Source organism: Ochotona princeps, chromosome 26 (genome assembly GCF_030435755.1).
Source record: "Ochotona princeps isolate mOchPri1 chromosome 26, mOchPri1.hap1, whole genome shotgun sequence".
Classification (NCBI taxonomy): domain Eukaryota; kingdom Metazoa; phylum Chordata; class Mammalia; order Lagomorpha; family Ochotonidae; genus Ochotona; species Ochotona princeps.
The window spans coordinates 17,972,820-18,000,693 of NC_080857.1; the positions used below are offsets into that span (position 1 = coordinate 17,972,820).

At 53.4% G+C, this 27,874-nt stretch overlaps 1 protein-coding gene across 1 annotated transcript; it reads right to left on the reverse strand.

The window, feature by feature from the left end:
• On the reverse strand, positions 1–27,874 carry JDP2 (Jun dimerization protein 2). The gene is made up of 3 exons (XM_004584386.4): positions 27,640–27,874; positions 6,867–6,971; positions 1–1,101 (listed from the first exon to the last, which is right to left on the reverse strand). Exons 1-3 carry the CDS (start codon positions 27,838–27,840, stop codon positions 916–918), a joined length of 492 nt encoding a protein of 163 aa, XP_004584443.1. The 5' UTR covers positions 27,841–27,874; the 3' UTR covers positions 1–915.

Here is a 27,874-nt window from a genome sequence, read left to right on the forward strand (position 1 = left end):
TAACGAAGAGCAATATTTACTGAGTACTATGAAGGGTGTGAAGGATGGAAAGGCACCCCAACCTCGCCCTGGCCACCCCAGCACCCCGACACTACAGTACTTAGGAGATACACACAACGGCCATAACTGGGGCGGGGGGGAGCAGAGGGTGTCTGTTCAAACAAACCATAACATATTTATACTGTATCACATCGCGTGATTATAGAAATCCATATATAGATTGCTTGTATAAAATCTTTTTTTGTAAAAAATATTAAAAAAAAGTATATATATATATATATATATAAAAACAACAACAACAACAACATGTGCAGTTGGAAGCCCTGCCCGGACAGCCAGTCTGTAAACATTCAGTGGGTATGTGCTTTGGAACAGGCGCCCGCGCCTCCGAGCCGGCAGCAAGCTCCAGCAGGGCTGGTGGCCAAGCAGCCAGCGGCCGCCTCCTCCGGACAGGGCTTCAGGACCCGGCATGGCACCCCCTCACCAGCCTCACCGCAGGGCCAGGGGCCGGTGAATGGCGGGTTCCCTCTGTGTTCCATCCTCGGCCGCCTGCGGGTTGCAACTCCCGGCTTCTCCTGGGTGCTCCCAGGTCCTGGTGGAGGGACCCCTTTGGTCCTGCCTCCTCCCAGCGAGACTCCTAGCAGGATGGACCGCCCTGCCTGCAGGTCGACTTTGGTCTCAGCCCTTGGTCCCTCTGGGTTTCTTCGGCCCACTCCTGCCCCACCTCAGGGAGCCAATCTGAGTTTCACAAAAGAAAGAAAGAAAGAAAGAAAAAGCCCGGCCGGGGCTGTCTTGCTGAGCCTGGTCCGGGTTTCCATGCACCAAGCAGGGCCCCTCCAGGCCCCTTCCTCCTCCCTCTGTGTCTCTCTTCCTTGTCGTCGTCATCGTCCTCTTCCTCTTCCTCCCAGCCCACGGTCACTTCTTCTCGAGCTGCTCCAGCAGCGGGTGGCCGTCGGCCTCGGGAGTCCTGACACTGTCGGTGCGCACGATGCAGGTGGGGCGATGCCGGTTCAGCATGAGGATCAGCTGCTGCCGCTCCTGTTTCAGCTCCTCAATCTGCGTCTTGAGCTCGGCGTTCATGAGCTCCAGCCGCTCCGACTCCTGTGCAAACAGACGCAGCCGTGAGCCGGCGTTGGCCGGGCAGAGGCTCCACCCGGAGGGTGGGCACAGGCGCCTTGGCCAGCGCCTCAGGAACAGCTTCCCACCAGAGGAAACACAGAGCCTCCCGTGGAGCCCGTGGGTTAAGTGACCTTCACACCTGTGACGCTGGCCTGTGTCACAGTGGGAGGAGCCTGGGGTTGGTCCGGCTCCTATCCTCACTGCTGCTTTGCTTTCTCCGTGCACACCAGCTGTAGTGACCTCATATGCCACGCCCACTCTCCTGCCCCAGGGCCTTTGCTCAGAAAGGAAAGGGTGGGAGAAGGATGGGGGTTAGGGAGAACCCACAGCAGATCCTTGGAAGGTTGTGAAGTGACCCACAGGGGACAGTGGCAAGGCGCTTGTTGTGCAACCAATGCATGTCAGGGGGTATTTTGCCCTGTGTGGTTGGTGAGCCCAGTGTGGTCTCAACATTCCTCCTCAAACAGGTTCCTACAGGCAAGGATGCTGTAGTCCCTTCCTCATCCCCTGGCATCTACAAGCATCAACCGCTAAGAGGCAACTATTGATAGTCCCGCATTGACCTGCTGCATTCAAAGTGAGACATCTGACAGATCTCAAGCAAGGTCTCCAGCCCAGCTACGGAGGTGGAGGGCAGGACAAGGAAGGGAAGGAAATGGATGATTTAATGGGACCAAGTGCTTGTGGGGACATGTGGTGGGGGTATGCTGGCAGTTCATGAGTGCTGGCCTGGAGGGTCTCACAGGAAAACAGAACAGCATCCAAATGACTTATCCTGGCTGTGCCTGCAGACACCCTAGGGGAGAGCTGAGTCAGGGGCCTACAGTCAGGCCTGGCTCTGCCTCCCAGGGCACCCTGCCCAGTGCCTGGAGAAGGTATGGGTTGACTACCCAAGGGAGGCCACTAGCAAGCACCCAGCACATGGAGGTCTGTGTCCCTAGCCTGCCTGCTTGGAACGCTCACCGTGCACAGGGCAGCCCTGGATGAGAACCACTTAGTCTCGATCCCAGCACAGCAGCCTGTAACAGCCAGAGAGCCAGCTGCAGCTGCTGCTGTGAAAGTCACAACTGGACAGCCCCTCCTCCTCACCCCAGCACCTCTCGGTGGGGCCCAGCGCCAGCCAGGGGGAGGGGGAGGGCCACGTCCCTCACTGGATCACTCCGCTCTGCTCCATTGAGAAGCGGCAGCAGCATGAGCTCACGGGGAACTTGGATTGCTCACACAGACCAGGCCTCGTGACCAGACGCCTGGAGAGCATGGGCTCGGAGAAGGAAAAAAATGCTTTGGGGCAAAATATTCAAGAGCTGCCATGGTGGTTTTGGGTTCCATGGGCTGAGACAGGCTGGGGAAGCTGTTCCCAGAACTCCCAGAAAAGCCATCTTTCAAGGGATAGCCAAGACCCCCTCCACACGAGGCCATTAACAAACAGTGCCTGCCCAGCTGCCAACCTCGGGGATGCCCTACAACCCCCCGGACCCCCCAGGTTCCCCCGCCCGGCCTAAGGTTTTGGCAATGTTCACAGGAGGCAGGTTGAGCTTAAACAATAAAAGCATTCGGTATGCTGAAGGCTAACAGGGGTGGACAGTTTTTCAACTTCAAGCAGTGAGCAAGAGAATTGTAGGAAGAAAAAAGACATCAGAGCAAAGTTGGCTGGAATTTGGAGAATGGAGGCAGGACAGAGAATTGAGCCTAAGTAAAGGCCCCAAGGAATGGAGCCTGGGATGGGGGCTTGCCTAGAGTGCCGGGAGGAGCAGGGAAGAGTCAACTTGGTTTTGTAAAGATTTATTTATTTATGGGCCCGGCATGGTAGCCTAGTGGCTAAGCATGGAAGCTTAGTGACTAAGTCCTTGCTTTGCATGCACCAGGATCCTACATGGGCACCAGCTTTGTCCCGGCTGTTTCACTTCCCTTCCAGTTCCTGGCTTGTGGCCTGGGAAAGCAGTAGCGGATGGCCCCAAGCCTTGGGACCCTGCACCCACGTGGGAGATCCAGAAAAAGCTCTTGGCTTTGGATCGCTCAGTTCCAGCTGTTTCGGCCACTTGGGGAATGAACCAGTGGATGGAAGATAAATCTGACTTTCCAATAATAAAATAAATAAGTCTTTTTTAAAAATTTGAAAGGCAGAGAGAAAAGTTCTTCCAACTGCTGGTTCATCCTCAAATTAGCTGCAAAAGTCTAGGCCAAAGTGAAGGCCAACAGCCCAAAACTCATCCAGGCCTCCCACTTAAGTGGTAGGGGTCCAAGCCACTTTGGCCACTGCTTTCCCAGGTGTTTGAGCAGGAGCTGGTTGGGAAGCAGGGCAGCTAGGACTCAGAGCAGCACCCCTGAGATGCTGGTATCTCAAGCAGCCTCTAGGCTCACTGTGCCACCACACGGTCCCAAGATTCTGGTTTCAAGTCCTAGTACGTTTCAAGTTAAACTGGATGTGCCCAACAAAGAGAATGCTCCTGTGCACCCTGGAAAACAGGAGGTGATAGAGTTGAAATTGAGTTTTGTTGTGGGTGTCTGGGGAGTGAGCCAGCAGACAGAAGATCTCTTTCTCTCTCTGGAGCTCTGCCCTCCAAATAAAGTGAAAATAAACATTAAAAAAAAAAAAAGATAGATTGCAAAACTCCTGCACGTAGACCCACCTCCTGGAACTACCATAGATCAGCTCTACCCAATGGAGGCCACCTACAACAGGCACTCAGCTACCATGGGGACTGCATCACAGGTCCTTAGCAGATGTCAGGCAGCACCCTGAACTCCACCTCCATAGCTCGCAGCACAGCATCGTGGCTTTTTAACCGCATGCCCATCTATCCTCAAGAGTTACTGATGCATTTATTGTGTAAGCTGAGTTCAGAAGAATCTTTTCCATAACAGGATTGTTACTGGGCTTGGTGGCTTCCCAGCAGTAAGGTATCTGATCTGCTTTCCTCCTTAGTGAAAGTGCTGAACTCGGATCTTCCCCCCAGCTGTTAAGGAGCAGGGAGCTCTGCTGGCACTTGGGCTTACTGTCTCGCCCTCTGGGAGATACCTAGGGCCCTGAGGGTGAACGAAACCGCTGCTATTGCAGAACAGAATGAGTGTTGCAAGTTCCAGTGCTGGCTAATTATGTGCACAGCAAAGGCCATGCAAAACAATGTGCCAGGTGAGGGGCCGGGCACCCTGGCCTTTCATCTGGGCTGAATGGCCTTAGCCAAGTCATTGTGTCTCTCCTTCAAAAATATGTTGGCTGATTCAGGACTCTTTAGGTAGTACATTTCTCTGATGCTACTAAAATTAAAATGTTACCTTCAAGCACCTACAATAGAACACTACAAGCAGGTGTTTGGAAAGTAGTTAAGGCATCACTTGGGATGCCTGAATCCCACATTAGTTCCTGGAGTTTGAGTTCCAGTTCTGTTTCTGATTCAGCTTCCTGCTAATGCACACACTGGGAGGCACCAGATGATGGCTCAAGTTCTTGGGTCCCTGCCACCCATGTAAGCAGACCTGGGTGGATTTCTGGGTTCCTGGCATTTGACCAGGACCAGTTCCATTTGTTGTAGGTATTTGGGGAGTGGATCAGTGAATGAGAGATCTCTCTATGCCTCTTTCTTTGGCTTTAAAACAAATATTTTAAAACTGGGCCTGGCGTGATGGCTCAATTGGCTGACTTCCACCTCCAAGTGCCAGCATCCCATATGGGCACCCATTCGTGTCCCAGCTGCTCCACTTTCAATCCTGCTTCTTGCTTTTAGTTTGGGAAAGCAGTGGAGGGTAGCCCAAAGCCTTGGGACCCTCTACCCATGTGGAATGCCTGGAAGAAGTTCTTGGCTCCTGTCTTTGGACTGGCCCAGCCCTGGCTGTTATAGCCACTTGGAGAGTGAACCAGCAGATGGAAAATTGCTCTCTGTCTCTCTCCCTTTATCTGTGTAACTTTGCTTTTCAATGCAGTGCCTTCAACGCATCCATGTGCTGTGCCAACATCTCAGGCCTTCCTCTCTGAACTCCTCCTCCTCTCTCACGTCTCACAGGAAGCAAGGTTTCTGGATCTGGACCTGGACAGCCCCTGCAGTATGGTGTCCAGCTCGAGTTCACTATCAGCACATGCTGCCTGGCTGACCACCATGCTGTGGGTATCACTAATCACTTAACAGGCAGACACACCACTTGCACACTGTGTGACTGTGGCTGAACATCTTGGCCCCCCCTCTAAGCCCTGGGCCCATCTCTAACAGGGGGAAAGCTACTATTTATCTCATGGGAATGTCAGTGGGACAAGGGAGAGAGTGAACAGCAGGCATCACTGGGATGCAGACAGCGGCAGGTGCCTGTCCTCTGGTGCTGCCCACGGTGCTTGTGTCTGTACACATTTAGGCATGGCGTGGCTCTACCTGCTGAAAAGCCCCTGAGGCAAGGAGGCATCTCTATCCCTGGCTGCTGGAGGTCTCATCTTAGAAACTTCCAGAAAACTTACAGCCCAAGGTAACACCACAGTGTCTTCCAAAGAGGCTCCTGGCTCTAGGACCCTAACTCCCGCCTATACAACCACTGTACAGTCCTGAACGCTCATAGCCTGGGGATCTACACAGTCTGACCCTATCTACACTTTGGACCCCAAATAGCTCTCCACTGGTTACAAGTCTTGGAAGAGACCTATGGACATGCACTGTCAAGCCAAGATGCCTTTGTCCCCCATCTTCTGTCGGGGGACATGTCTGCTCCCCTATACGCGTCCCCTGTCCCTAGGGCACCCAGTGCTAGACATTTAGAACATCCCTAGGCATACCTATTGAATCAATGAATGTATAAGAGGATGAACAAATGAATGACAGGTGCTGAAGCCAAGTGTTAAGAACAACTGCTTGGAGGTGGGGCTGTCAGCTCTGCCATTTAGATGCAGAGAAAGGGGCTAGCTGCTTTACTCCACTATGTCTCGGTCCAGTAGAGAGAACAGTGTGCCTACTGATGGCAGGTGACTAGGGCAATAAAGGCAGCTCATATCCACACAGCACTTAGCACCCTCAGAGTGTCAGCAGCTGCCTTGAGTGAGTGCGCACTGCAGCACACTATTGCGTCCTCATGATATATCGTCACTATTACTGTTGAGTGATGAGCCCAGGATTGGAGGTAGAGAAGCTGGCCTGGGGTGACTTGCTTCATGGTGGAGTTGGTTCATGGCCAGCTAACCATTTCTGAGATGCAAGGCAGGTCTGAGAGTTAGGACCTGGGGTCGGGGCGAGCAAGCCTTCTCCCAGCACACTCCTCTCTAACAGCAGGGATGGCAGGAGAAGAAGCTGCCCCGAGCTGAGCTCTGACCCCTTTGGGAAGCAGCAGAGAGCCCAGTCGGCAGGCGAGGCTGAGGGTCAGCAGTTGCAACACAGGGCTGGCCCAGGCACCTGAAGTGTGGGGAGGGGCTCTTCTATGTACAGCAGGAGCTGCTGGCCCAGGAGCTGTGTCCACTGCCCACATGCAGGGCATCTCCAACACCAGGCTCCATCTGCACCCCCAGGTCTGGGGACACCACAGTTGGAGGGGAACCATTTGGGCTGCCAACTCTTGGATCTAACCTCAGTGGAGGGGAACTTGGCTACTGGCAAACTCCCAGGGGACAGGCATGGACAGGGGCTGTTGCAGGACACCCTGGGCTATCATGGTTGAATGATGTGGGGAGAACCGAGGGACAGCACCAGCACTCCCAGGCAATGACTGCTCAGGTGCCTGCAGATGCCCCCCTGGGACCTGGTGCACACACCCAGTGCCCAGTGTGGAGGGCTTACCCGCTGCAGGAACTCTGTGCGCTCCTTCTTCTTATTCCGGCACCGGGCCGCTGCCACCTTGTTCTTCTCCCGGCGCCTTTTCCTCCGCTCCTCTTCCTCATCTAGCTGTGAGGGCACAGAGCCACAGGTCAGACATCGAGACAGGCTCCGGCAAGGCTGCCCGGCCCCCCAACACACACACAGAATGACGCTAACATTGCCCCTGCCGAAGCCACATCTCCATGCAGCGACAGGGGAGCTGCAGGGCAGCCAGTGGCTCCTTCTGGCAGACGGCAGCTGGGAGGAGGCAGAGCATTGGCACTGCAGCAGCGGCGGCTCCTGCAGCCCAGCCCAGGTTCTCCAGGCACGCTTGTCCAGACCAGTGGTTCCCAGGTACTTCCTATGCCGAGGGCTGGGGCTGTACACACAGGCTTCGCCTCTCACTTCCTCCCACCTTGTTCTGATGATGCTTCTCCTCCCAACCTCCCTGGCCACCCCCCGCCCCGCCCACCACTGTCTTTCCAGATTCTTGGAGCAAGGCACACATTGGCCCTCATCCCTTGCAGGATCTTCACCTGCTTTCATTCACGAACCTGTGTCTGTGTGTTCCATCCCCAGGATGTTCAGCTGTGAGGGGAGTGGGGAGTTCATGGGGCACAAGTTCAGACGGCCTCCTAAGTCCACAGGCTGGCTTCTCCCCAAGTCAGGACCCTCAGCCAGCACAACACTGGGCCCATCTGACGGGGAGCAGGACACTCGTCACCACCAACCCTGCCCTAGAACCTGAGTTGCAATTACTGATTTATAAGCAGTAACAGCTAAGAGCTGCCTACTGTGCTAAATCCTGTAAATGCATGCCATTTCCCCTTCTCTGTCCAAGTCTTTGAAGGAAGGGCCTCCTAACTGTTCCATTTTACAGATGGTGATTCCAAGGCCCAACAGTTCAACTGACCCCAAGCCACTCAACCAGCCAGCTTCTGAAATCAAGATTTCATGTACTTTAACCTTCTTCGACCACTGGCCCACACAGCCACGAGGGATCAGGAGTGCCATGCTGGGGCGTGCACTACCCTACCCACTCCCCAGCAGGAGAGTTAGAGGCCCCTAAGGGAGTGCCCTGGGCCTGCCAGCTCGCTCACTTCCAAGCTCTGGCAGCCCAAGGCCTGGATCAAGGTCTTGGCTGCAAGGGCTACAGGCCAGGAAAATAAGCAGGCGTGCTGGGAGTACCTTGACAAGTATTAGGAGCCCATGGCTAAGGGCCAGGACCTGAGACCAGCCCCATGCACGGCCCCCCAGGGTCCAGGCCCTGGCAAGGCAGCCCTCTTCATCCTTGTCTTCCACCTCTGAGCTGCTCCTGGAACCACTTCACCCCACCTGGAGGCTGCTGGCACAGAGATGGGCACCCACGCCCCGCCTGCATCCCTCCCAGCCCCTTGGCCTCTTTTGAAACCCAACCAGAAGTGACAGGTCCTCTGGCTGACCTACATGTGGGAAAAGAGAAACCTGGCCGAGCTGCGTTCCGCCCCACCTCAGCCTACCACCACCACCACTGTGCCCCTGACAGGGCGGCAGTAGCCGTGATGGCAGGCAGGGGGCAGGGACTTGAAGGAAGCCAGCGACCAGCAGTGCCACCTCTCCTCCATCCGCCAAGGCGATGAGTGTGGCCCCAGAAGTTACACTCCCACCCGCCCCTCTGCACAGGCCCGCACAGGCACAGCAAGGCAGGAGCAAACAAGTTACCAGGGCAGCAGACACAGAGAGATCTGGTGCTGAAGAAGCTGAGCAGATGGGCCAGGCCAGGACACTCAGTTGGGGGTGGCCTTTCTGCCTCTGCACCCATCCCCTCCAGCCTCGTAACTCCCTTTTGCCATCGTCTTCCTCCCCAAACATACAGTTCCCAAACTCTATTCTGATCTTCAAGCGTAAATGTCACCTTCTCCAGGAAGCCTCCCCAGATTAACGGCTTTTGTGCCCTGCTACAGCACGGTAAGAGTTTCTGTCACATCCCTACCACACTCTTCCATCTTCCTAAGGGTCTGCAGGGCATGACCCACAACACGGCACTCAGCAGGAGCTCTCCAAGTGCCACTCCAATGGAAGAATGGATGAAGAACTTTGGAGAAAGACGCCCCAGACCTGGGCTCTTCTTAGGCCCTGCTTCCCCCAGAAACACAATGGCTGAATGTGTGAACTGGCAGTGACAGCTCCAAAGGCTGAGTCAGGGGTGCACAAATCCTATGCAGACCCAGAAAGAACACAAGGTATGTGTGTGGGCCGAAGCCCCAGTGCCACCACCAGCTTCCAAGCTGGTCCCCAGGCCCTTCCTGCATCCCCATCCCACTGGAGAGCTGACATCTCCCAAGAAGGCAGGATTGGCTACAAAGTCCCCCTGCCGAGGGGCGGGGCACACATTCACCATGGCCCTCATGCCCCACCCCTCACCCACCCAGGTCCTTCTGCTGCTGTTAGAGAGCCAGCCAAGGGAACAAATGGCTGCAAAAGCTCCATGGGAACCCAGCTAGGAGTTGGGCAGGGCCTGTCCCCTCCATGGTTTCATCTCTGTGTGGGGCCCTATGGGGACTCTCCCCAGGCTCCTGCAGGCCGAAGCTGCAGCGCCCACCTTCCTGGCATAGCCTGAATCCCACAAAGCATTTGGCCCTGAGTGGGTGAACAACGGTGGTACATGTTTTCCCCACACGCAGCTCTGACATCTCAAACCAGAACTCAGAGGGCTGACTCTCTCCCTACAGGTGCAGCTGGAAGTATCAGGCTGTTTGGGAAGGAAGCAGCTTGCTGCTCGCTCTACACATAAAGAGTTGGGAGATGGAGTGGGAGTCGGGCAGCTTTCCCTGTCCTCCAACTTCATTCTTGGCTTTGTTTCTGCATCCCCACCCCAGATTCCCAAGGCAGCTCAAGAGCAAAGCCACCTGTGTCCCCACAGTGAGACAAACTTGGGGACGCAGGACCAAGAGTAGTGGGAATTGAAGCAGCATTGCAAGCATGGTGCTTCAAGAAATGAGAAAAGGCACAGGAGAATCCCTTGGCTTTTTGGGACAGACTACAGGCTTGGGTGTCCCAGGTCACACCCCCACAGGTGTGAAAGACAGAAGTCGGGCCTGGCCAGGCAAGCAGGAACCCCAGGCACATGTTTAAGGAGAGACACACGCTCAGGTTCACGTACATGCAGGGGCGGCACCTGAAACTGAACGCCTCTTTAATGTCCTGACCTGGGGCACATACCTGGCCTGCTCACCCTGGCCCAGGCTGCAGAGAGAGAGGCAGGAACACAGAGCAGGCAGTAGTCTCACACAGAAGAGACACACACCAATGGGAGTGAGACGAGAGAGAAAGAACTGCATAGAGGAAGCACAGAGATGTGGCAGACAGGACAGATGGACAGACGGACAGATGGTGGACGCGCAGGAAGCACACATGGATAAGAAACTCCAGATTCCAGCCCTGGTGGTGGGTGGCTGTACTCCTCGTCCTTGGAGTCTATGACAGGTACCCCTATATGCCCTGTACTTTCCTCCTTTAGCCTGGAGGGAATTGGAGGTCTTGGCCACTGAAAGATGCTAGCAGTGGGGGGTATGGCGCTCAGTTGTTTCCCTGGCATAGTAGGGTGATGTCAGGAGATTAAAGAGGAGCAGATGATCCCCACACTTGAGGGGTTTAGTCCTGCCCAGAAGCTTCTAGAACCATCAAGAAGGTGGCAGTGCCTGGGTGCTCTGGACAACAGCCAAGAGGAAGCAGAGACAGGCAGGTGACCTCAGTCCCACCATTCCCAGCAGAGAGCAGGTGAGTCACCGAAAGGAACCCTGAAGGAGAGTTTAACAATAGAAGTATGCAAAGGGGTGGATGGAGCCTTGGAGATCCCAGACCAGTGACACCAGAGGCTTAAAGGGACCTGGGATGGCAGTGATGACGGGCACAGGGGAGCCATGACTTAACCATGATCTTGGATTCAGTAGCATTGCCAGGAAGGGCTGGGTACAGGGGACCCCCGACTCTCTCCCTGCTAGTGGCTCAGGCCACCCAGAAATCAGAGAGCAAGGGAACCTGGGTAAGGCAGTCCATGGCACAAGGACACCTGGAAAGACTGAAAATGAATTTGATGGATCTAAGAGATTTTGGCCATCACTCTCTGTGCCCCACCTGCAGGACTGGCCTTGCCAAGGTAGGAGGCAGGCAATGCCAACTACTCTGGACAAAGTCCTACAGGGGCCAGAGCTGTCCCCACAACTAGCACTCATCTTATCAGACTGGGAACCCTGAGGACAGAATCGGCCTCTCCTGGATGCTTGGGAGGCTCATTAACCCCATCCCAGACCTGCTGGATCAGAGCCAGGAGTCTCACGGGATTCTCCCAGACATCCCTAGCTCAGGGACCGCCACTCCTACCTGCTTGCTTATCCCAGCACAAGCAAACCTGAGGAGCCTCCCGAATCCCTTCCATCAGTCCACTGGGCAGAACGTGGCAACTGCGCCCGAGGAGCACACTGCTGAGCCACCCACTGGCATTCCACCAGCCCAACGCCCTCCACGTCATCACTGCCTCTACCCCAGATGATGGCACTGGCTCTGGGCGACTCCTTGTCGCCCTAACGCAATGCAGCTCCTCTGCTTCTGTCGCACATGCAAGCACCCGTCTCTACACTCCTCATGGCCCACTCCTCCTCACTCCTAAACTCTGCTGACTCCCTCCTCCAGTTCTCCCCCGGGGCTAGGGCTAGCACTGGCTGAGCCCTCTGCAGGGACTTCTGGTCCAAGCCTTCATTGACCATCCCAATGGAAACGTGGACTATGACTCCAGCCCATCAACAGGTCCTCACATATTGCTCCAAAGTGCTAGTCCTTAACTGCACCCCCTGTTCACAGATGCCCGTGCCCATCACTGTCAATCTCCCCTTTGAATGTTCATTCTCTTACTTATAGAAACGCCCAGCCTCCTTCACCAACATCACCCAGCCGCCAGGGCTTAGTGTGGTACCCAACAGACCACCGTGAGCCAGCTGACTAATGAAAAGCCAGGCTGCTCAGCTCTTAGTGGGGCACCAAGGTCAATTCCATGTCCCCCCAACCTCGAGGAAACAAAGAAGACCATGCTGGGGTCAGCGATCGGCACAGTGGGTTAAGCACCACCAGCACATTATAGGTACACTGGTTCCAATCCCGGCTTCTCCATTGCCAATCCAACTTCCTGCTGATGCACCTGGGAAAGAACCAAAAGACGGCTCAAAGACTCAAATACTTGAACCTCTGCACCCACGTGGGAGACCTAGCTGGAGTTCCAGTTTTCTGGTGTTAGCCTGGCCCAGTCCCTGTGGCCATATGGGGAGTGACCCAGTGGAAAGAAGATATCACTCCCTCCCATCTCCATCTCTTCTTCTGTCACCCTGCCTTTCAAGTAAAGAAGATAAAATCTTTAAACAACAACGACAAAAAAGCCAAGGCTGTTTGCTTGGGGTTTGTATCAGAACTTTTGTTCTCAGAGTGCAAGAACCTCCCTGCTCAGCAAAGATCAGGTGGCCTGAGCGTGTCCCCTCCTACGTGACAAAGGCCCCGCCTCCTCGGCTCCATCCTGGAACACGAAGCAACAACAGCAGCAGCAGCCGGAGCTTCCAACGTCAGAGGTAACAATCCATTCACCTGGGTCTCTAAATACAGAGCGCATGCACATGCCACCTGCAGGCTGCAGGTTTAGGGAAGGGGGCTCCCCAGACTCCCCATGGCGTTGTCTTTTGGTCTGTCTACAAGCCCCAGCTGCAGCAACTTCTCCAAGGCATTTCCACACCTCCACATGTGGGGCCTCCAGGGGATGCAGAAAGAGAAATTACTTCCAATTACCAGGCTGAAAATCAAGACGCCCACATGGCCAAAGCCCAGAGGGAAAGGAACACCACCCCCTCCTCGCCCCAGGCAGACAGCAAGCCAAACTGGAAGGCATCCAGCACCAAGTGCAGAAGCAAAGGCTGTGGGCTGTGTCCGCCCTGAGAACTGCAGTCTGGGTAGAGAGAACCCAGGGCCTTGGAGACTCAGGGTGTCAGGGCTGTGGCCAGCACTGGTTTCAGGGATGCGTCTCCAGGGCCTAAGTGGCCCAGGAAAATTCACCTGGCCTCTCTCGTCACCTGTATAAAAAAACGTATGGAGCCCTTGCTGCCCAGGTGGGTGGTGAGGGACTAAGTTTTGGAAATGCCACTGCCCTGTGCACCTTCCCAGGTGAGAAGGGGAGTGACACTGCTGGCAGAGAAACAGGATCTAGGAACAGGGACCAGCAGAGAAGGTAGCCTCCGGGTGACAACGCTGTCACTGAGCAGGGCTGTAGCCTCCAAACTCGGTCACAGGTCAGGCCCACTGGAGACCTGCACCAGTCCCCTCCACTCCATGGGGGAACCACATTTCAACACCAGGGACCCATAATCACCCTGGAAAGTAAATACCCAAATATCAAACATACCAGACATTCCCCACATAAACAGGGCTGCGCGGAGCCTTGGGGGCTCTGCACCCTGCTCACTCCCTACCCCTCCACACACAACAACAAACAAAAGTAGGGCAGTCCAGGGGTGAGCCGGGGCCAGGCCAGGCCAGCCTATAGGACCGGGCCCATAGTTTCCTCTATCTCCTCCCACCCCAGCAAGAAGGAAGGAGGACACCCCAGGGGTCCTATTCTAATATCTTCATTGGCCCCTGCAGCTCACAGGCACCAAGCCTTTCATTCTGTATTTGCCCAGCTGGGACAGAACTTTTGAAAGCTTGCTGCTGCTGCCTGTGTATAGCCAGGCCTTTTCATGCCCATGGGCTCCAGGTCTGTCTGTCTGGGCTTCTGCTGGGCAACGGTGGGGTGGGTGTCTCAGGGGGACAGCGAGCAGGGTTCAAAGACAACACTGCAGAGAGCTGGCCTGTCTCCAGCTGGGGCTGCAAACTCAGGCCACTGATAGAAGCTAAGGGAGTGACTGTGCCTTAGTGAGCATGAAGGGCAGGAGGGGACACAGCGGCCAGCTCCACCAGTGCAAGGCAGATGGGGGGGGATGGCAAGTTTCCCAAGCCTTCTGGATCAGCGGAACACAGGCATTCTTAAAGGAAGATCGCCCACTTCTTCCCGTTGGCCAGGAATTGCACTTTCAAAGGAACGCCGCATGGGCCGCGTACGCCGGCCATCTGCAGACTGCACCAGCCCGTGGGCTGCTAATTGATGGTTTCTGGCATGCAGCACGCCCAAGTGTCCTCAGAAGCCTGGCTTCCTACCCTGTGACCTTGGGCCTGGCTGCAGTCAGCACAGCAGACGCAAAAGCAAGTCGAAGGGGCTCATTTGACAGGTGGGAAAACCAAGGCTGCAACGCTGAAGACGGGGCCACAATGGCATCACACGCCCTTCTCTGGGCTGCCATCCCCCCAAAGCCCCTCCCAGCTGGGACATCCGAGTGGGAAGCACAGTCCCCGACCCTTTTAAGAAGTCTGAGTGCCAGCTCCTGGATCTCACAGATCCCTGAATCCCCTCAGATTTGCCACTCTGAGCTCCAACCTGGTCTAGGACTTTCTTACCATCCCTTCCAGGCCTGCTTCTCTTTCCACTCCAGCTATATGACCCATGAACTGTCTTGCTCACCTATGCACCAATGCCAACTAAACCCTTGTTTCAGATCCACACATCTACCTGCCAGCTGGCTGCCCAGTGTGGGTGTTTGAACTCGTCTGCTGTGCAATCTTACGTAACAAATTCATACGCCAGAAGGCTTATCTCAACCTAGCGCAGTTAGTGACGTAGACAAGAAGATTGTATTTTTTGTCAAGATTTTATTTTTGCCAAGATTTATTTAGTTATTTGAAAGGCGAGGGTTGGGGGTATTTTTCAACCCTAGTTCACTCCCTAAACGGTCACAACAGCTGGAGCTGGGTCAGTCCCAAACCAGGAGCCAGGAGTCACTTCTGAGTCTCCCACATGAATGCAGGAGGGCCTGAGTATTCTGGCCAGCCTCTGCTGCTTTCCCAGGTGCATTAGCAGGGAGCTAGATGCAAAGTGGAACAGCCGAGACCTAAACCAGTGCCCACATGGGATATGGGCGCCTCAGACAGACGCTTTACGCACTATGACACAGTCCCAGCACCAAGACAGAACTCTTGACTATGAATCCAGTGCCCTTTCTCTGTCACCCTGGCCGAGCCCAATGCCAGGTTATGATCAAATGCCTTTCCCCTGTAAACCAATGGCACACTGGACACCGGACACATGCCAAGCAGCTCAGCCATCCACCAGGAGAAGCTATGAACACAGAGTAGCTACGGTGTCCACCTGTCAGGATGACCCTTTCAGCCCCGGCACGGAACAGTGCAGAGGAGCAGGGCTCCATGCTAAGTTCCCTCCTGAAGGTCTGGAGCCAAGATGGTCCAGAGACACGAGATCCCCACAGCATCCTCAGGCCAGGAATGGAAGTTCAGGGAACAGGGCCTGGGAAATTCAGTGGCAGTGCTTCAGGTTTCTGGGAAGAGTCAGGGAACACCTTCTGCATGAGTGGAAAGCCCCACACCTCGGGATCTCTAGCGGACATCAGACCCAAAGGGGATCCATTCCAACCCACTTTCTCTGCCCCCTCGCATCTCAGCAAGAGGAGAAACCAAGATCTGACCTTGGCCCTCTCAATGTCCCTTATCCACGGGGAGAACTTTCTTCTGGGTTAAAAGAAACCACAAACTAGGCTATTGGGGCTGGTGCTGTGGCACAGCAAAGAAAGCCGCTGCCTTTGCCACCGGCATCTGGGGGGCCAGCCACAGTCCTGACTGCTCCACTTGGCAATTCACTCCCTGCTGAAGCCTCTGGAAAACAGCAGAGGATGGCCCAAGTGCTTGGTCCTCTACATCCACATGGAAGACTTGGCCATTGCAGCCACTTGGAGAGTGAACCAGGAGATGAAAGGAATCTCTCTCTCTCTGGAACTCTTTCAAGAAAATAAATAAATCTTAAAAAAAAAAAAAAGGTGAAAAACAGACAGCTAAGATCAGGGGGTGTCTTCTAGGACCAGAATAGGAAAGGGCCTTTCTCTTACAAAGCGGTGGAGAGCAGTAAGGTACCTGTGTATGGAACAAAGTTTGAGACAGCCAGCAGACCAGGCTGACACCCATCTGTGGATTGAACAATCTGGCTCCAGGAGGAGCAAGCCCTGTGACCACAAGCTAGGAGACAAGAAAAACCACCTTGGCACGGGCAATCTATCGTCGGAGAGAAAAGGAGATGCTGTCTGCCAGGAAATCCCCTTGCTGGAGAAGGGACTGTCTGGGGATGGGCAGCTTGTGTTGAAATCTGTGTCTCAGACAGGCTTCATGTTTACAGATTCATGGAATTTGGTTTCCTACCAGGCAATCAATCTATTCACTGACCCTGCAGCCAACTGCTTTAGAAGATGAGAGAAGAACCTCCCACCCCCAAAAGAGTGGGGAGGGGCAGAATGCACTGGCAGGGGCGAGAAAAAAAAATGTAGTGGCTTCTCCAAGAATTCATAGCAGTTTGCACTGGATCAAAGAGACAGAAATGATGCCAGCTCTGATGCAACGAAGACGCAGCCCCTGAACGGCATATTTAGGAGCAGCATTGCTCTCCAAGTCCCATGCTGGCCAGCATGGACGAGCCTGTCATGTCCCCTCCCGCGACACCTCTGAAAGCCGTTCATCTTTCATCGTGAAGGTGAAAAACAAGGTCCTAGGCGTCATCATTCCCCCAGCACGGCAGCGCCTTTTCATCTATATGCGAAGCATGCGGCTGTCACACGGGCACACGAATCCCAGCTGATCTCTGTGGCACAAGGCCCAGAGGAGAGACTAATCATGCAGCAGAAGCGCGGCCTGATCTTGGAGGGTACTGGGCAGTGGCTGATGAGGGATCTTGAGAGTTCACAAGCAGGAAGACCTGACCTGGAGATGGTGGACGAGACGCCCAGTGCTTGGATTCAAATGCCTGAGATCTCTGGTCAGTAAACGCGACCTTCTCTGGCATGGGAACAGCTTGTGTGATCCTCTCTTTCAGAACAATAAAGGAACCTCCTACCGACTAGCAGGGCAGCTAAATTAATTGGGGAGCTCCTGAGGGCTCCGATACCAATGATGCCAAGTCAAGGAGCTCAAGATGGGGCAAGAGCTGGTTTGGAATTGAAAAAAGCTGTGTGCTAACTCAGCCCCAACCTTACACCAATACAAAATGCAGGTAGCAGGATGGCAATGGCAGGCACCATCTGGCAGCTAGAGCTGGGTTTTAAGAAGAAAAAAAAAAGTAATTTTGTTTAGAACTCTGTAGCCATTCTCAGATAGGATCTGAGATTGGTCAGTCAAAGTGGAAGGGAAATGAAATCATTTTAGCTGGCAGATAGCATCAGCATGCCCTGGGGGGCTCACCACAGCACAGGTTTCTCGGCTCCACCCCGCAGAACAGCTGCTTCAGCAGGTTTAGAGTAAGACTCAAGCCATTTACACTGCCCCAAGCTTTCAGGCACTGGCACAGCTCTCTGCCAACCCCCACAGCCAGCACTCAGGATGCAGCCCTGGCAGCAGAAGCCTCTTGTTTGAAGATCACCACAATGGCAGGATTTTAATTCCAAGGCTCAGCGTTCTGTCACGCCCCCAGGATGGCCATACCATGAGAACAAGAAGATGCACTGCGATGAATGCAGAAGCCATGAGGGGCAGTCGCAGCCCCCTGCGCCATTCCTGTCTCTTGTTTGCCTGGCACACCTGGATGGGCAGTTACCTACAGACAGTAATGGGCGGGCAGGTAGGTGAGCTGGATGAGAGGTCAGCTTGCCTAGCAACTCTCAGGACGCTCAGTGGTGAAGGAGCTGAGGTGAGGCCAAAGAGATGAACCTGTGCCAAATGTCATCTGGGCAGTACTATTCAAGGTGCTAGACCTGATCATAGGCTGGAGCTGGCATGTGTAGGTCCTGGTGTGTGTGTGTGTGTGTGTGTGTGTGTGTGTGTGTGTGTGTGTGTGTGTGTGTGTGTTCGTTCGTTCAGGAAGAGATAGAAAGATACTTTCAGGATGAACCCCTGGCAAGTGCCTTAGCCTACTTTCTTAACAATAATAGGGACTTTCTTGACCGGCCTCCGGGGCTGTTTAAACAGATCAGAGGAGATACTGTCCCATAAAGAGGCTTGCAAGGTGTCAAACAAGGGGAAGTGTTGAGGATAGGTGGCCTCTCCTGAAAACAGGCGTCCTGGCTCCTCCCAGCAACAGCAGGGCTGGTGTCCACTGTACTAGGACGTTCAGTCAATGGCTGCAGGCGGGACCACCTGCCAGCCCCACCTACACCAACCAAATCAGAAGTGGCATTTCTTGCCAGGTTCTCTAGAAGCTTCTAGTGAGGAGCTAGAATTGCAAATCATTGCCTTAAAGGCAGGCCTTTCATGCAGCGAGCAATGAAAGCACCAATTGGGATACCTCCGACAGGTAGCATAGCTTCCTGGTTCAAGCCCCAGCTTTGCTTCCTGCAAACATGTACCCTGGGAGGCAGCAAGTGACAGTTCAGGTACTTGGGGTCTTACCACCCACAGGGGAGATTTGGGGTTGAGTTCCCATCTCCAGTGTGACCCAGTTCTGTCTGTTGTGGTTGTTTTGGAGGGAAAGAATTAGCAGATGGAGGGCACTCTGTTTTTCCATCAATTTTTTAAAAATGCATATAGTTTTGGGTCCAGCGCAGCAGTCTAGCAGCTGCAGTCCTTGCTTTGCACACGCCAGGATCTAATCTGGGCGGTCCCGCTTCCCATCCAGCTCCCTGCTGGTGGCCTGGGAAGCAGTCAAGGACAGCCCAAAGCCTTGGGACCCTGCACCCATGTGGGAGACCCAGAGGAGGTTCCTAGCTCCTGGCTTCGGATCAGCTCAGCTCCGGCCATTGCGGCCACTTGGGGAGTGAATCAGTGAATGGAAGATCTTCCTCTCTGTCTCTCCTCCTCTCTGCATATCTGACTTTATAATGAAAATAAAGAAATCTTTTTAAAAAATGCATATATTTTCTAAAATCATGGTTTTATGCCATATCTCCTGTTGTGTTCAAGATCCTGTCTGATGCTCATCTTTGCTTCCAGATAGCCTCAAGCATCAAATTAAAAAATAATAATAAAAGAAAAAGAAAAGAATAAAGAAAATAACCACAAAGGGGAAGAAAATCACTCTACCCAGCCCAGGGTTTCCTCGTGGCCACAGCCCTAAATGAGGGTTTTAATAACCATGGCTACTAATTCTGCAGCACCGCTGGGGGATTTGCATGCCTTACACCTTCTAATCCTCCCGTCCTCCTGGAAGGCAGGTAGGATTCTTGCCTATCTTTGAAACAGCTCTGTTGAGATAAAGTCCACCTATACCATCCAATTCTCCCACTGAACTCTACAGCTTCATTTAAAGTATACTCACGGTTGTCCAACTACAATCACAGTCAACTTCACAACAGTTCCCATAAGAAACCTCAGCTGTCAATCCCCATCCCACCCCTCTCCTCAGTAGCCTGGAAGGTGGGGGGAACTATCCTACTCCCAATCTCTGTAGGTTTGCCTATTCTGGACATTTCACAGCCATGGAATCACATGATAAATAGCCCTTTAGGACTAGCTTCCTCTTCCCTATCATTTGTGTATTTGTTTAACAGAGGGGGAGAATTCCCACCCACTGGCTCACTCCTCAAATGCCTTACTCTCTCCCTCAATGACCTGGGATGGACCAGAGCAGAAGGCATCTGGGAATTCAATCCTTGTCTCCCACATGGGTATAGTGGAAACCCAACTAAACTGAACCCGCATTAACAGGGACTTGGAGCCCACAGCCAGAACTGGGAATCAAATACAGGGACTCTGATGGGGGTTGCTGACACATTAAGTCAATAGGCTAAACATTAGCTGTCCCTCACCTGACTCCAGTCTATTTTTAACTTACGCTCAGCTTATCTCACACCTTGTCTCCTGATCAACCTGCATTGCAGATCTTCATCCAAAGTGGCACTTTGGATCAACACACTTTCAGCCTCTGAGGACCACTGACCTCATTCTCTCATTCGAATAGCATCTCGAGAAGGAGGCCCACGTCGACAGGACACACCCGGGAGTCCCATTTCCTGCACCTCTTCATGCACCTGCTGGGCAGCTTTCTGTATGTTCCTGGATTACCTGAAGTGTGACACCTCACATCTGAAGCATAATTTGGAATGGGGACAAAGGAGAAGGAAGAGTTGGCCATTCCAGCATGCACTGCGCTGGGTGAATTGGGGCCCTGTCACCATAGAGTAGAGCCTAGCCCAAGAGCCCCCATGGGGTGAGATACACACAGCCTTCCAGGATGGCTGCACCCAGAAGAGGTCCAGCCTCCTTCCCATGTTGCCTTGTGCAATGGGGCAGAGGAGACTGAATGGCTCCATGGTCGTTCAGCTGGATGAGCCTCAGCCAAGAGAGGACTCATTTTCCTCACTCACACTGGCTCTGGGGACACCAGTAAAGTAACATGACCAGCACTGAGACCTTGTAAGGCTGCTGAAAACCCACTCGTGGTTGGTGGGAATCAGCAATGACTTTAACAACACAGGAAACAAGACTAGGGTGACACAAGGCAGCCAAGAGGAAAACAGAGGGAAGAAGAGCTTTTGGGCTGACAACAGAAACTCCAGCTAATCCAAACTCATAAACAGCCCCACAGGAAGGCCTGCTGGCCTCCCTAAGACCCAGGCTATGGTCGGTACTGTTAGAGGGGCTGATGGGTTCCCTACTAAAGGCAGCCCACTGACACAGAGCACTGGAGTCAAAGTCAGCAGCACACCAGCCCACTCAGTCTTTGCACTGAAACACCTGAAGTTTCAGCTGGTCTGAAGGACCAGTTGGTTTGCCTGAGGTGCCTCTTGGGAATGAGTGACATGAACAGCCAAGCCTCTTGAGCTCAAGGCTAGAGCTCTGCCCAGGCTCCAGCAGCAGCCAGGACATTGTCCTTTGCTCCCATGACACCAGAGCACCTCCAAACACACAGGCCACCCCCCATGTCCAAGGACTCTCCAAGGAACGAAAGCCCAAGGACCTTTGAATCACTGATTCAAATGACCTTGCATCATCAACCTATGGGAAAACATGAATCACAATCCTGCCTTGCATCTTGTTAACCACCAGGCACCCCACAAAACCTTTATCTGCATTAATTACTTAATTGTCATAGCAACCCTTAAGAGACAGCTACAATGGGGCCCGGCAAGGTAGATAAAGTCCTTGCCTTGCAACTGCCAGGATCCCACATGGGTACGAATTCATATTCCGGCAGCTCCACTTCCCATCTAGCTCCCTGCTTGTGGCCTGGGACAGCAGTAGAGGATGGCCTTAGGACCCTGCACCCATGTGGGACACCCAGAATAAGCTCCTGGCTCCTAGTTTCTGATTGGCTCAACTCCAGCCATTGCAGCCACTCAGGGAATGAACCAGCAGATGGAAGATCTTTGTCTTTCCTTCTCCCTATAAAATCTGACTTTCCAATAAAAATAAATAAGTCTTTAAAAAGAATTAAAAAGAGGTGGCTACGATGATGAATCCCACTGAAATTCTTAGAACCATCCACAGAACTCCCTGAGCTTTTCAGCAGCAAAGCCTGATATTTGCTAAGGCCACCACTGTAGCCCAGTGTGGAGATGCCTGCAGCCCCCCATCTATGAGCCGAGTCAACCCCAGCTCCTATTCCTGCCTCCAGATGCCTACAAGCAGACTGGGAGGCGGAGTGATGGCTCAAGTGACTGAGTTTCTGTCACCCAGGTGGGAGACCTGGATGGAGTTCCCGACTCTCAGCATCAGCTTCCCTGGATGGAACAGGCCTTTGGGAAGTGAAGCAGAAGAGTCTTTTTGTCTCTGTCTCTCTGTCTCTCTGTCTCTCTCTCTCTCTCTCTCTCTTACTGTCTCTCAAATGAGCAAATAATTAAAACTAGATAAAACAAGCCACATCCCCATCACCATCTTTATGTGGAACCCAGCATGAGGCAAGGTCAAGAGGGCAGATAACTGATCTAGAATTTTAAATGAAAGCTTTAGAACCCCCATGATCACCTGAATGTGCAGGGAATGGTACCCAAGAAGACTCAACAGAATGTGAAACACAGCACAGCTGTCCTGACGGCCCCTTGTGCTCCCTCAAAGCTGTTTGTTTAAAAAGGGGCGAGGGGGAGGCAAGCGCCACAGTGTAGCAGCTTAAATCTGGGGGGTCCCAGGCCGCTGCATTAGCATAGTGGTTAAAGTCCTTGCCTTGCACACGCCGGGATCCTATATGGTCGCAGGTTCTAATCCCAGCAGCCCTCCTTCCCATCCAGCTCCCTGCTTGTGGCCTGGGACAGCAGTTGAAGATGGTCCAAAGCCTTGGGACCCTGCACCCACGTGGGAGACCTGGAAGAGCTCTTGGCTCCTGGCTTCAGATAGGCTCAGCTCCAGCCGTTGGGGAGTGAACCATCAGACGGAAGATCTTCCTCTCTGTCTCTTCTCCTCCTCTCTGTATACCTGCCTTTCTGTATATCCGTGTTTCCAATACAAATAAATAAGTGTAAAAAAAATCTGGAGGTCCCCATGACCATGTACCATAGCCAAGTGACAGAGCCAGTGCCAGCTACTCCACCTCCAATGCTGCTCCCTGTCAATGCATTCTGGGAGACAGTAGGCGATGGCTCAAATACTTGAATTTGAACCCCTGTGACCCATGCGGGAGACCCTGGCTGCTGACTTGGCCTGGTCCAGGCCTGGTTGTTGTAGGTACTTGCAGAGTGATGTGTACCAACTGATAGAGGACTGCTCTCTCTCCCTCCCTCTCTGCTACTCTGTCTTTCAAAAATATTAATGCACTAATTTTTAAAAGAGGACATGCTACCAGCTTTTAGAAGCTGTGCTAACCAAGTGACAGAACCAAAGTAAAAATGCAGGATTTCGAAGATGAGTTGGGAGATTTTGCTCCAAGGAAGGGCAGATTGAATCTCTCTGCCAAACAAGCATGAGACGGAAAAAGCATCTGAGTCAGGGGGAAAAAAGCCAATGCTATTCCAAACAGCCACAAATTAAAGACCGATTATGCAAGGGCTGCTAAAAAAAATGTCAGCAAGCTGCCTTGTTGCATTTCAAATCACTAAATACCCAAGCGTGTGGGGCGGGCATTCAGCATGGCGTGTTAAGACGTCTGTATCCTGCATGGCAGAATGGGGTCCAATTCCAGCTTAGGCTCTTGACTCCAGCTTTCTACACATGTGCATTCTGCAGCAGTAACTCTGCCAATTGGATTCCTGCCACCCATGTGGGAGACCTGGATTGAGTTCTTGGCTCCTGGCCCTGGCCCAGTCCAGTCCTAGCAGTGATGAGTGTTTGGGGAGTGAACCAACAGATGGGGACTCTTCTTCTTGGTTTCTCTTTCTCACCATGCCTCTACTCCTCAAATAATTTAAAAACAAACAAAAATATATTCTTAGGCCAAAATTTCCTGGGCGCATCAGATGACCTGGGGCAAATTCTTCCACTCCAGGTTAACATGGAGGAAGAACACTTTGGTTTCTTTCATGAACATCTGGAAAGAACACCTGTGGCTAAGAGGCTGCACTTACCAGGCCACCATGTGCCCCACAGAGCTCAACTCACATTTCACCCAAAGAGGATGTTATGAAGACGCTCTATAGGAGGGCCTTGGAGTGGCTGGGAGTCACACATGTGCAACCGATAACCACCAGCTCTGGAAATGACAGGGACACAGCCTCACTCAGCAGCTGGAACACGAGCAGGAAACTGTGCCAGCTGGTGAGGAGGGGTGGCTCCTGAACATCCTCAGTGTGAAGCCACCCAGTGTACCCTGACAAGAGTCAGAAAGACTTCAGGAAAAGGACAGACAGCTCAGAGTTTTGTTCCCTGACGCACCTGAGTCACCTCTGAGCCACCCTGGCCTCCACCCTCACCTGGGTGCTAACTCCAGGGCTGAGGGCTGGAAGCTGGTGTCTTTAGGAAGTTTCCCCAAGCCATGTTCATGATCAGGCAAGTTTAGGAACTGTGGGTTTGATTTTTATAATATTCTCTTTCAGTCTGCCTGAAGTCACTAAAGGTCAGATATAATAATAATAATAAATTAATAATAATAATAAGAAGAAGAACAAGCGTTTAGAGGTACTAATTGGGAAACAGAAAGCGAATAGCCAAGGGATACAGTAAACCAATACCCTTGAGGCACTGCACACAGTCTGGGAGTACAAAGACATGTGTCTGCCCTTGGAACCTCAAACACAGGACGTGAACCCGCAACCAGGCTGGTCTGAGTGGGGGCCACAGGGAGCAGTGGGGACTGAGGAGAATGAAGGAATTCATGCTGAGGCTGTGAGCACCTGCCGCTCACCTCCAGTGCCTAGGAGGATGTAGGCCCACGAGCACTGAAATTCCATTTTTTAAAAAGAAACCAGAAAGTCCACGTTTCCTAGCTTTTAAATATAGCAACTTACTCCATTCAAGAAAAGAGGAAAAAGAAAGCCACCGCCCTTGGAAGGACAGTTTGCAAACCCTGTCCTAAAGGCCAGTCAGCCCAAGCATGCTGGAAAAGGCTGAAAAGTATAGCCCAGGGGTGAAGGGTCCCAGGCTGCAGCCTCTGTCCATGCTGAGCCCTCTCAATGGCAGGCACATTCCTGGTGCTGAGGCAGGATGGGGCTGCCAAGGTCCTCAGACACACAGGGGGAGGGCTAACACTTTCAGGCCTTTGGGGACTGGCTGGTGAGGGGCAGGGAGGCCTAGGAGTTGACCTGCCACTATCCATGCCTTGGGCTGCTTAATTCTTTTTCACAGCACAGACCACTCTGTCACCTTCTCATTGTGTGCAAATGTGCTTACTGGGGATGCCTTTGCTGTAAAAGGTAGCTCCAAAGAGGGGGGGAACCATGCCTATTTGGTTCACAGCTCATCTCCAGGATGGTGCCTGGTATACAGTAGGTGCTTAACTAAGAGCGACTGAACAAAAGGTATGAAGCTGGCACCACAGCAGTAGTTGCTAACCAGATAACAACAGTAACAGCAGCAGCACAGAGCACTTTGGAATCCACTAAACCTGCTGTTTCACTGCATTCTCCCACTTTTCTTTTATTGCCCTGCCTCGTGCACTTGGACATGGCCCAGGAGACCGCTGATCTCTGCGAAACCAAGTTTTGAAATAGCCGCCACTGTCCCCAACCCCACACCCAGGGGCTGAGAACCCCATGAGGCTGCAGAATCACAGCTCAGTGCTCAGCCAGGCTGTGTCGTGTCCAATCACACGGAACCCTGCTAGGAAGCCTGGAAGGGCTGCAAGAGCACGAGAGGCCTAAGGTTAGAGCTGTGGCTCATTTCCCATTCGTTGACCTTGGGCCTCTCTCAGCCCTGCAGCGTCAGCACCTACGTGACAACAGTAATGACTTCATAGAACTCCTGTGCAAGAGAAGCAGGGTGTAGCAATCCAGGACCTGTGCCTCGACCCGTGCCTGGTGCTTGGCTCAGCATGAACAGGATACGGCCAGTGGCTGGCCATGCTGGCAACAGCAGCACCACCATCAGGACGCTGCAGCCACCCTCCCCAGCAGGGTGAACCAAGGGACTTGGCTTCCACCCTGACCTCACATTCCTCCTCTCTACCCTGAAATAACCCGGTTCCCGGGAGTGAGTAAAGGAGCTCTTGCATGTTGAGCTCTGAGCAGCAGGCCTGCTCCAGATTCAGGGCTTAACAGACATGGGCTACCACCTGATTAGAATTCAAGAGACCCTTGCCAGGCTCAGATGCTCATGGGAAAGTCCATATGCAAACAGATGTGCAAAGTGCAGGCGCCTCCACTGCAGGCTTCTCTCCCGATGTGCCTGGGGTGTCGGTGGCTCCCGAAGGGGCCCCAGCCTGGGACCTCAGGCTCATGGATCTGACCTAGGAAGCACTGGAGGTCAGCTCCTGGTGCAGGCACAGCTCCAGGCTCCATCTGCCCGCGCTCCCCCGCAGTGCAGCAGGCTGACAGCAAGTGAGAGGACATGCAAATACGCCCTAAAAACGGCATGTTATTTTCACGGCCTGGATGGTGCCTGTTTGGGCGTGGGGAGGGGGTGCCTGTGAGGACAACGTGTCACTGTTAGGTATGGGGCACATGCCACCAATTGGGGGCTGGCTGTGAGATGTAAAAATACCCAGTCCAAATAAAGACTTTTAAAAAAAAAAAAAAAGGAAGAAAGAAAGAAAAAAGCCAACTTTTCCAGTGCTTTTCATGGAGGGTTGACTCATTCAGCCCCCAGGCTAACCCCAGCTGGGCCAGTCCTTAGCCTTTTGGCTCCGAACCAACCCCTGCCCTGGTCGAACAGTTCAGCTACTGATCTTCCAGAAGCAGGTTAAGGAATGGGCCCGGCCTCCAGAGGGCCAAGACGGGGTCTCCTTAAGGAAAGCAAACCATGAGCAAGACCAGGAAGGCTGAGGGTCTGCACTTGACTCAGAAGCCCCTTTCCTGCTGTAACTCCAGCCTTTGCAGCACCTGTAATGCACCTGATCCATGTGTCTTCAGGGCCAGGTCTAGCAGAGGGAGCGGCAGGTGGAAGTGAATAAAGGCAGCTGCCAATAACAAAACCGGAGCCCATGGCACAACCAGGTGTGAGAACAGGGCAACGCAGGGGCCTGAGACCAGCTGCAGCAATAGCCGTGTGACTAGATCTTTCCTTAGCTTGAAACGCAAAACTCAAGCGAGATGTTGGTTCAAGTTCCTTTTAAAACACCATGCGTGCCAACGTAAACACACCCAAGTTCCAGTCCCAGCTCACCAAAGGCCACCCTGCCACCCTGGCCAAGCATAACGAACCCAACTGTCCCCATGTCCCTCTCGCCAGCCTGTAGGTGAGCTCTCAGCCAGAGGGTCTACCCTGCCCCCCTAAGCACCAGATAATCCTGTGAGGCTTCCCCGCCCTTCCCCTGACAGCCTCCTCTCCACCTGCTACTCTGGCTCCATCTCCCTTCCTGGTGGCAGGGTCAGGACACTGATCAGTGGCCCTGTTGGCAGGAGGTGGGGGACAGGGAACCTTGTGGACTGGCCTTTGGGTAAAAAGTGAGCCCCGGGCAGGTGCTGGGGGCGTGTACCACACTGATGCGATGCTCGGCCCTATGGGGGACTTCTGTTTTCCCCACTCCCCTGGGAAAAGCTGCCCCACCCCCCCCTTCTTTATTTTTTTTCTGTTGGCAAGTGAGGCTTTTGAGAGCTGCAGGTGTGAGGGACCTGAGGAAGGGGGGATCCATGCAAGGGGCATTGGCAAACCCCACTGTAAACTGACAATATGGGGCAACTGAGGCGTGTCCAGCTCAGTCAGCTGCTTCAGAGGCCATACCACCTTCCTTCCAAGGTCCCATGTTTAGCTCTAGACAGGGGCCCAGAAGGGCTGAGCCAATGAAATGACCAAGGGTAACAATGTTTAAACATAAACCCCACACCAGCATCCCCTGGTTCACTTTCCAATCAGGTACACTCATTTCTGTCATCTTCCTGGCTGCCAGGATGCCACTCTTTACAGCCACCCTCATCATCTTCATCTGTTCTTTAAAGAACCAGAGGCAGTTAAGCCTCCTGCCCCAGCCCTACAAACTCAGTATGTCCTGGTGTCCAGGGGATGGGAGTGGGGTGTTGGTAAAAATGCAGATTCTCATTCCTATGATCTGAGGCCCAGGATGCTGCTAGGGTGACATGCAGGTACCAATCCTCACATTACTTGTGAGCAGCAAGGCTGAGGTCCCAGAGGACGCGTTCAGGGCCAGAGCTGGGGGCTCCACACCAGGCTTCCTCCCCTGGGGGATATTAGGCTCACTCACCTCACTCTTCACTGGTTGGGGCCTCTTGCCCAGCTTCACCTCCAGGAAGTGCAAGGGCGCGATCATGGCCCCGATGTTGCGGATGTCAGCGTATTTCAGCTCCTCCAACGTCAGGGCCGAGCTGGGGAGTCCGGTCAGGGGGCCAAGCCCTGGCAGAGAGCCTGCGGTCACTGAAGGGTCTGGAATCTGCCCAGGCATCATAGCAGGAGAAGTGGCAGGCCAGCCTGGAGAGGAG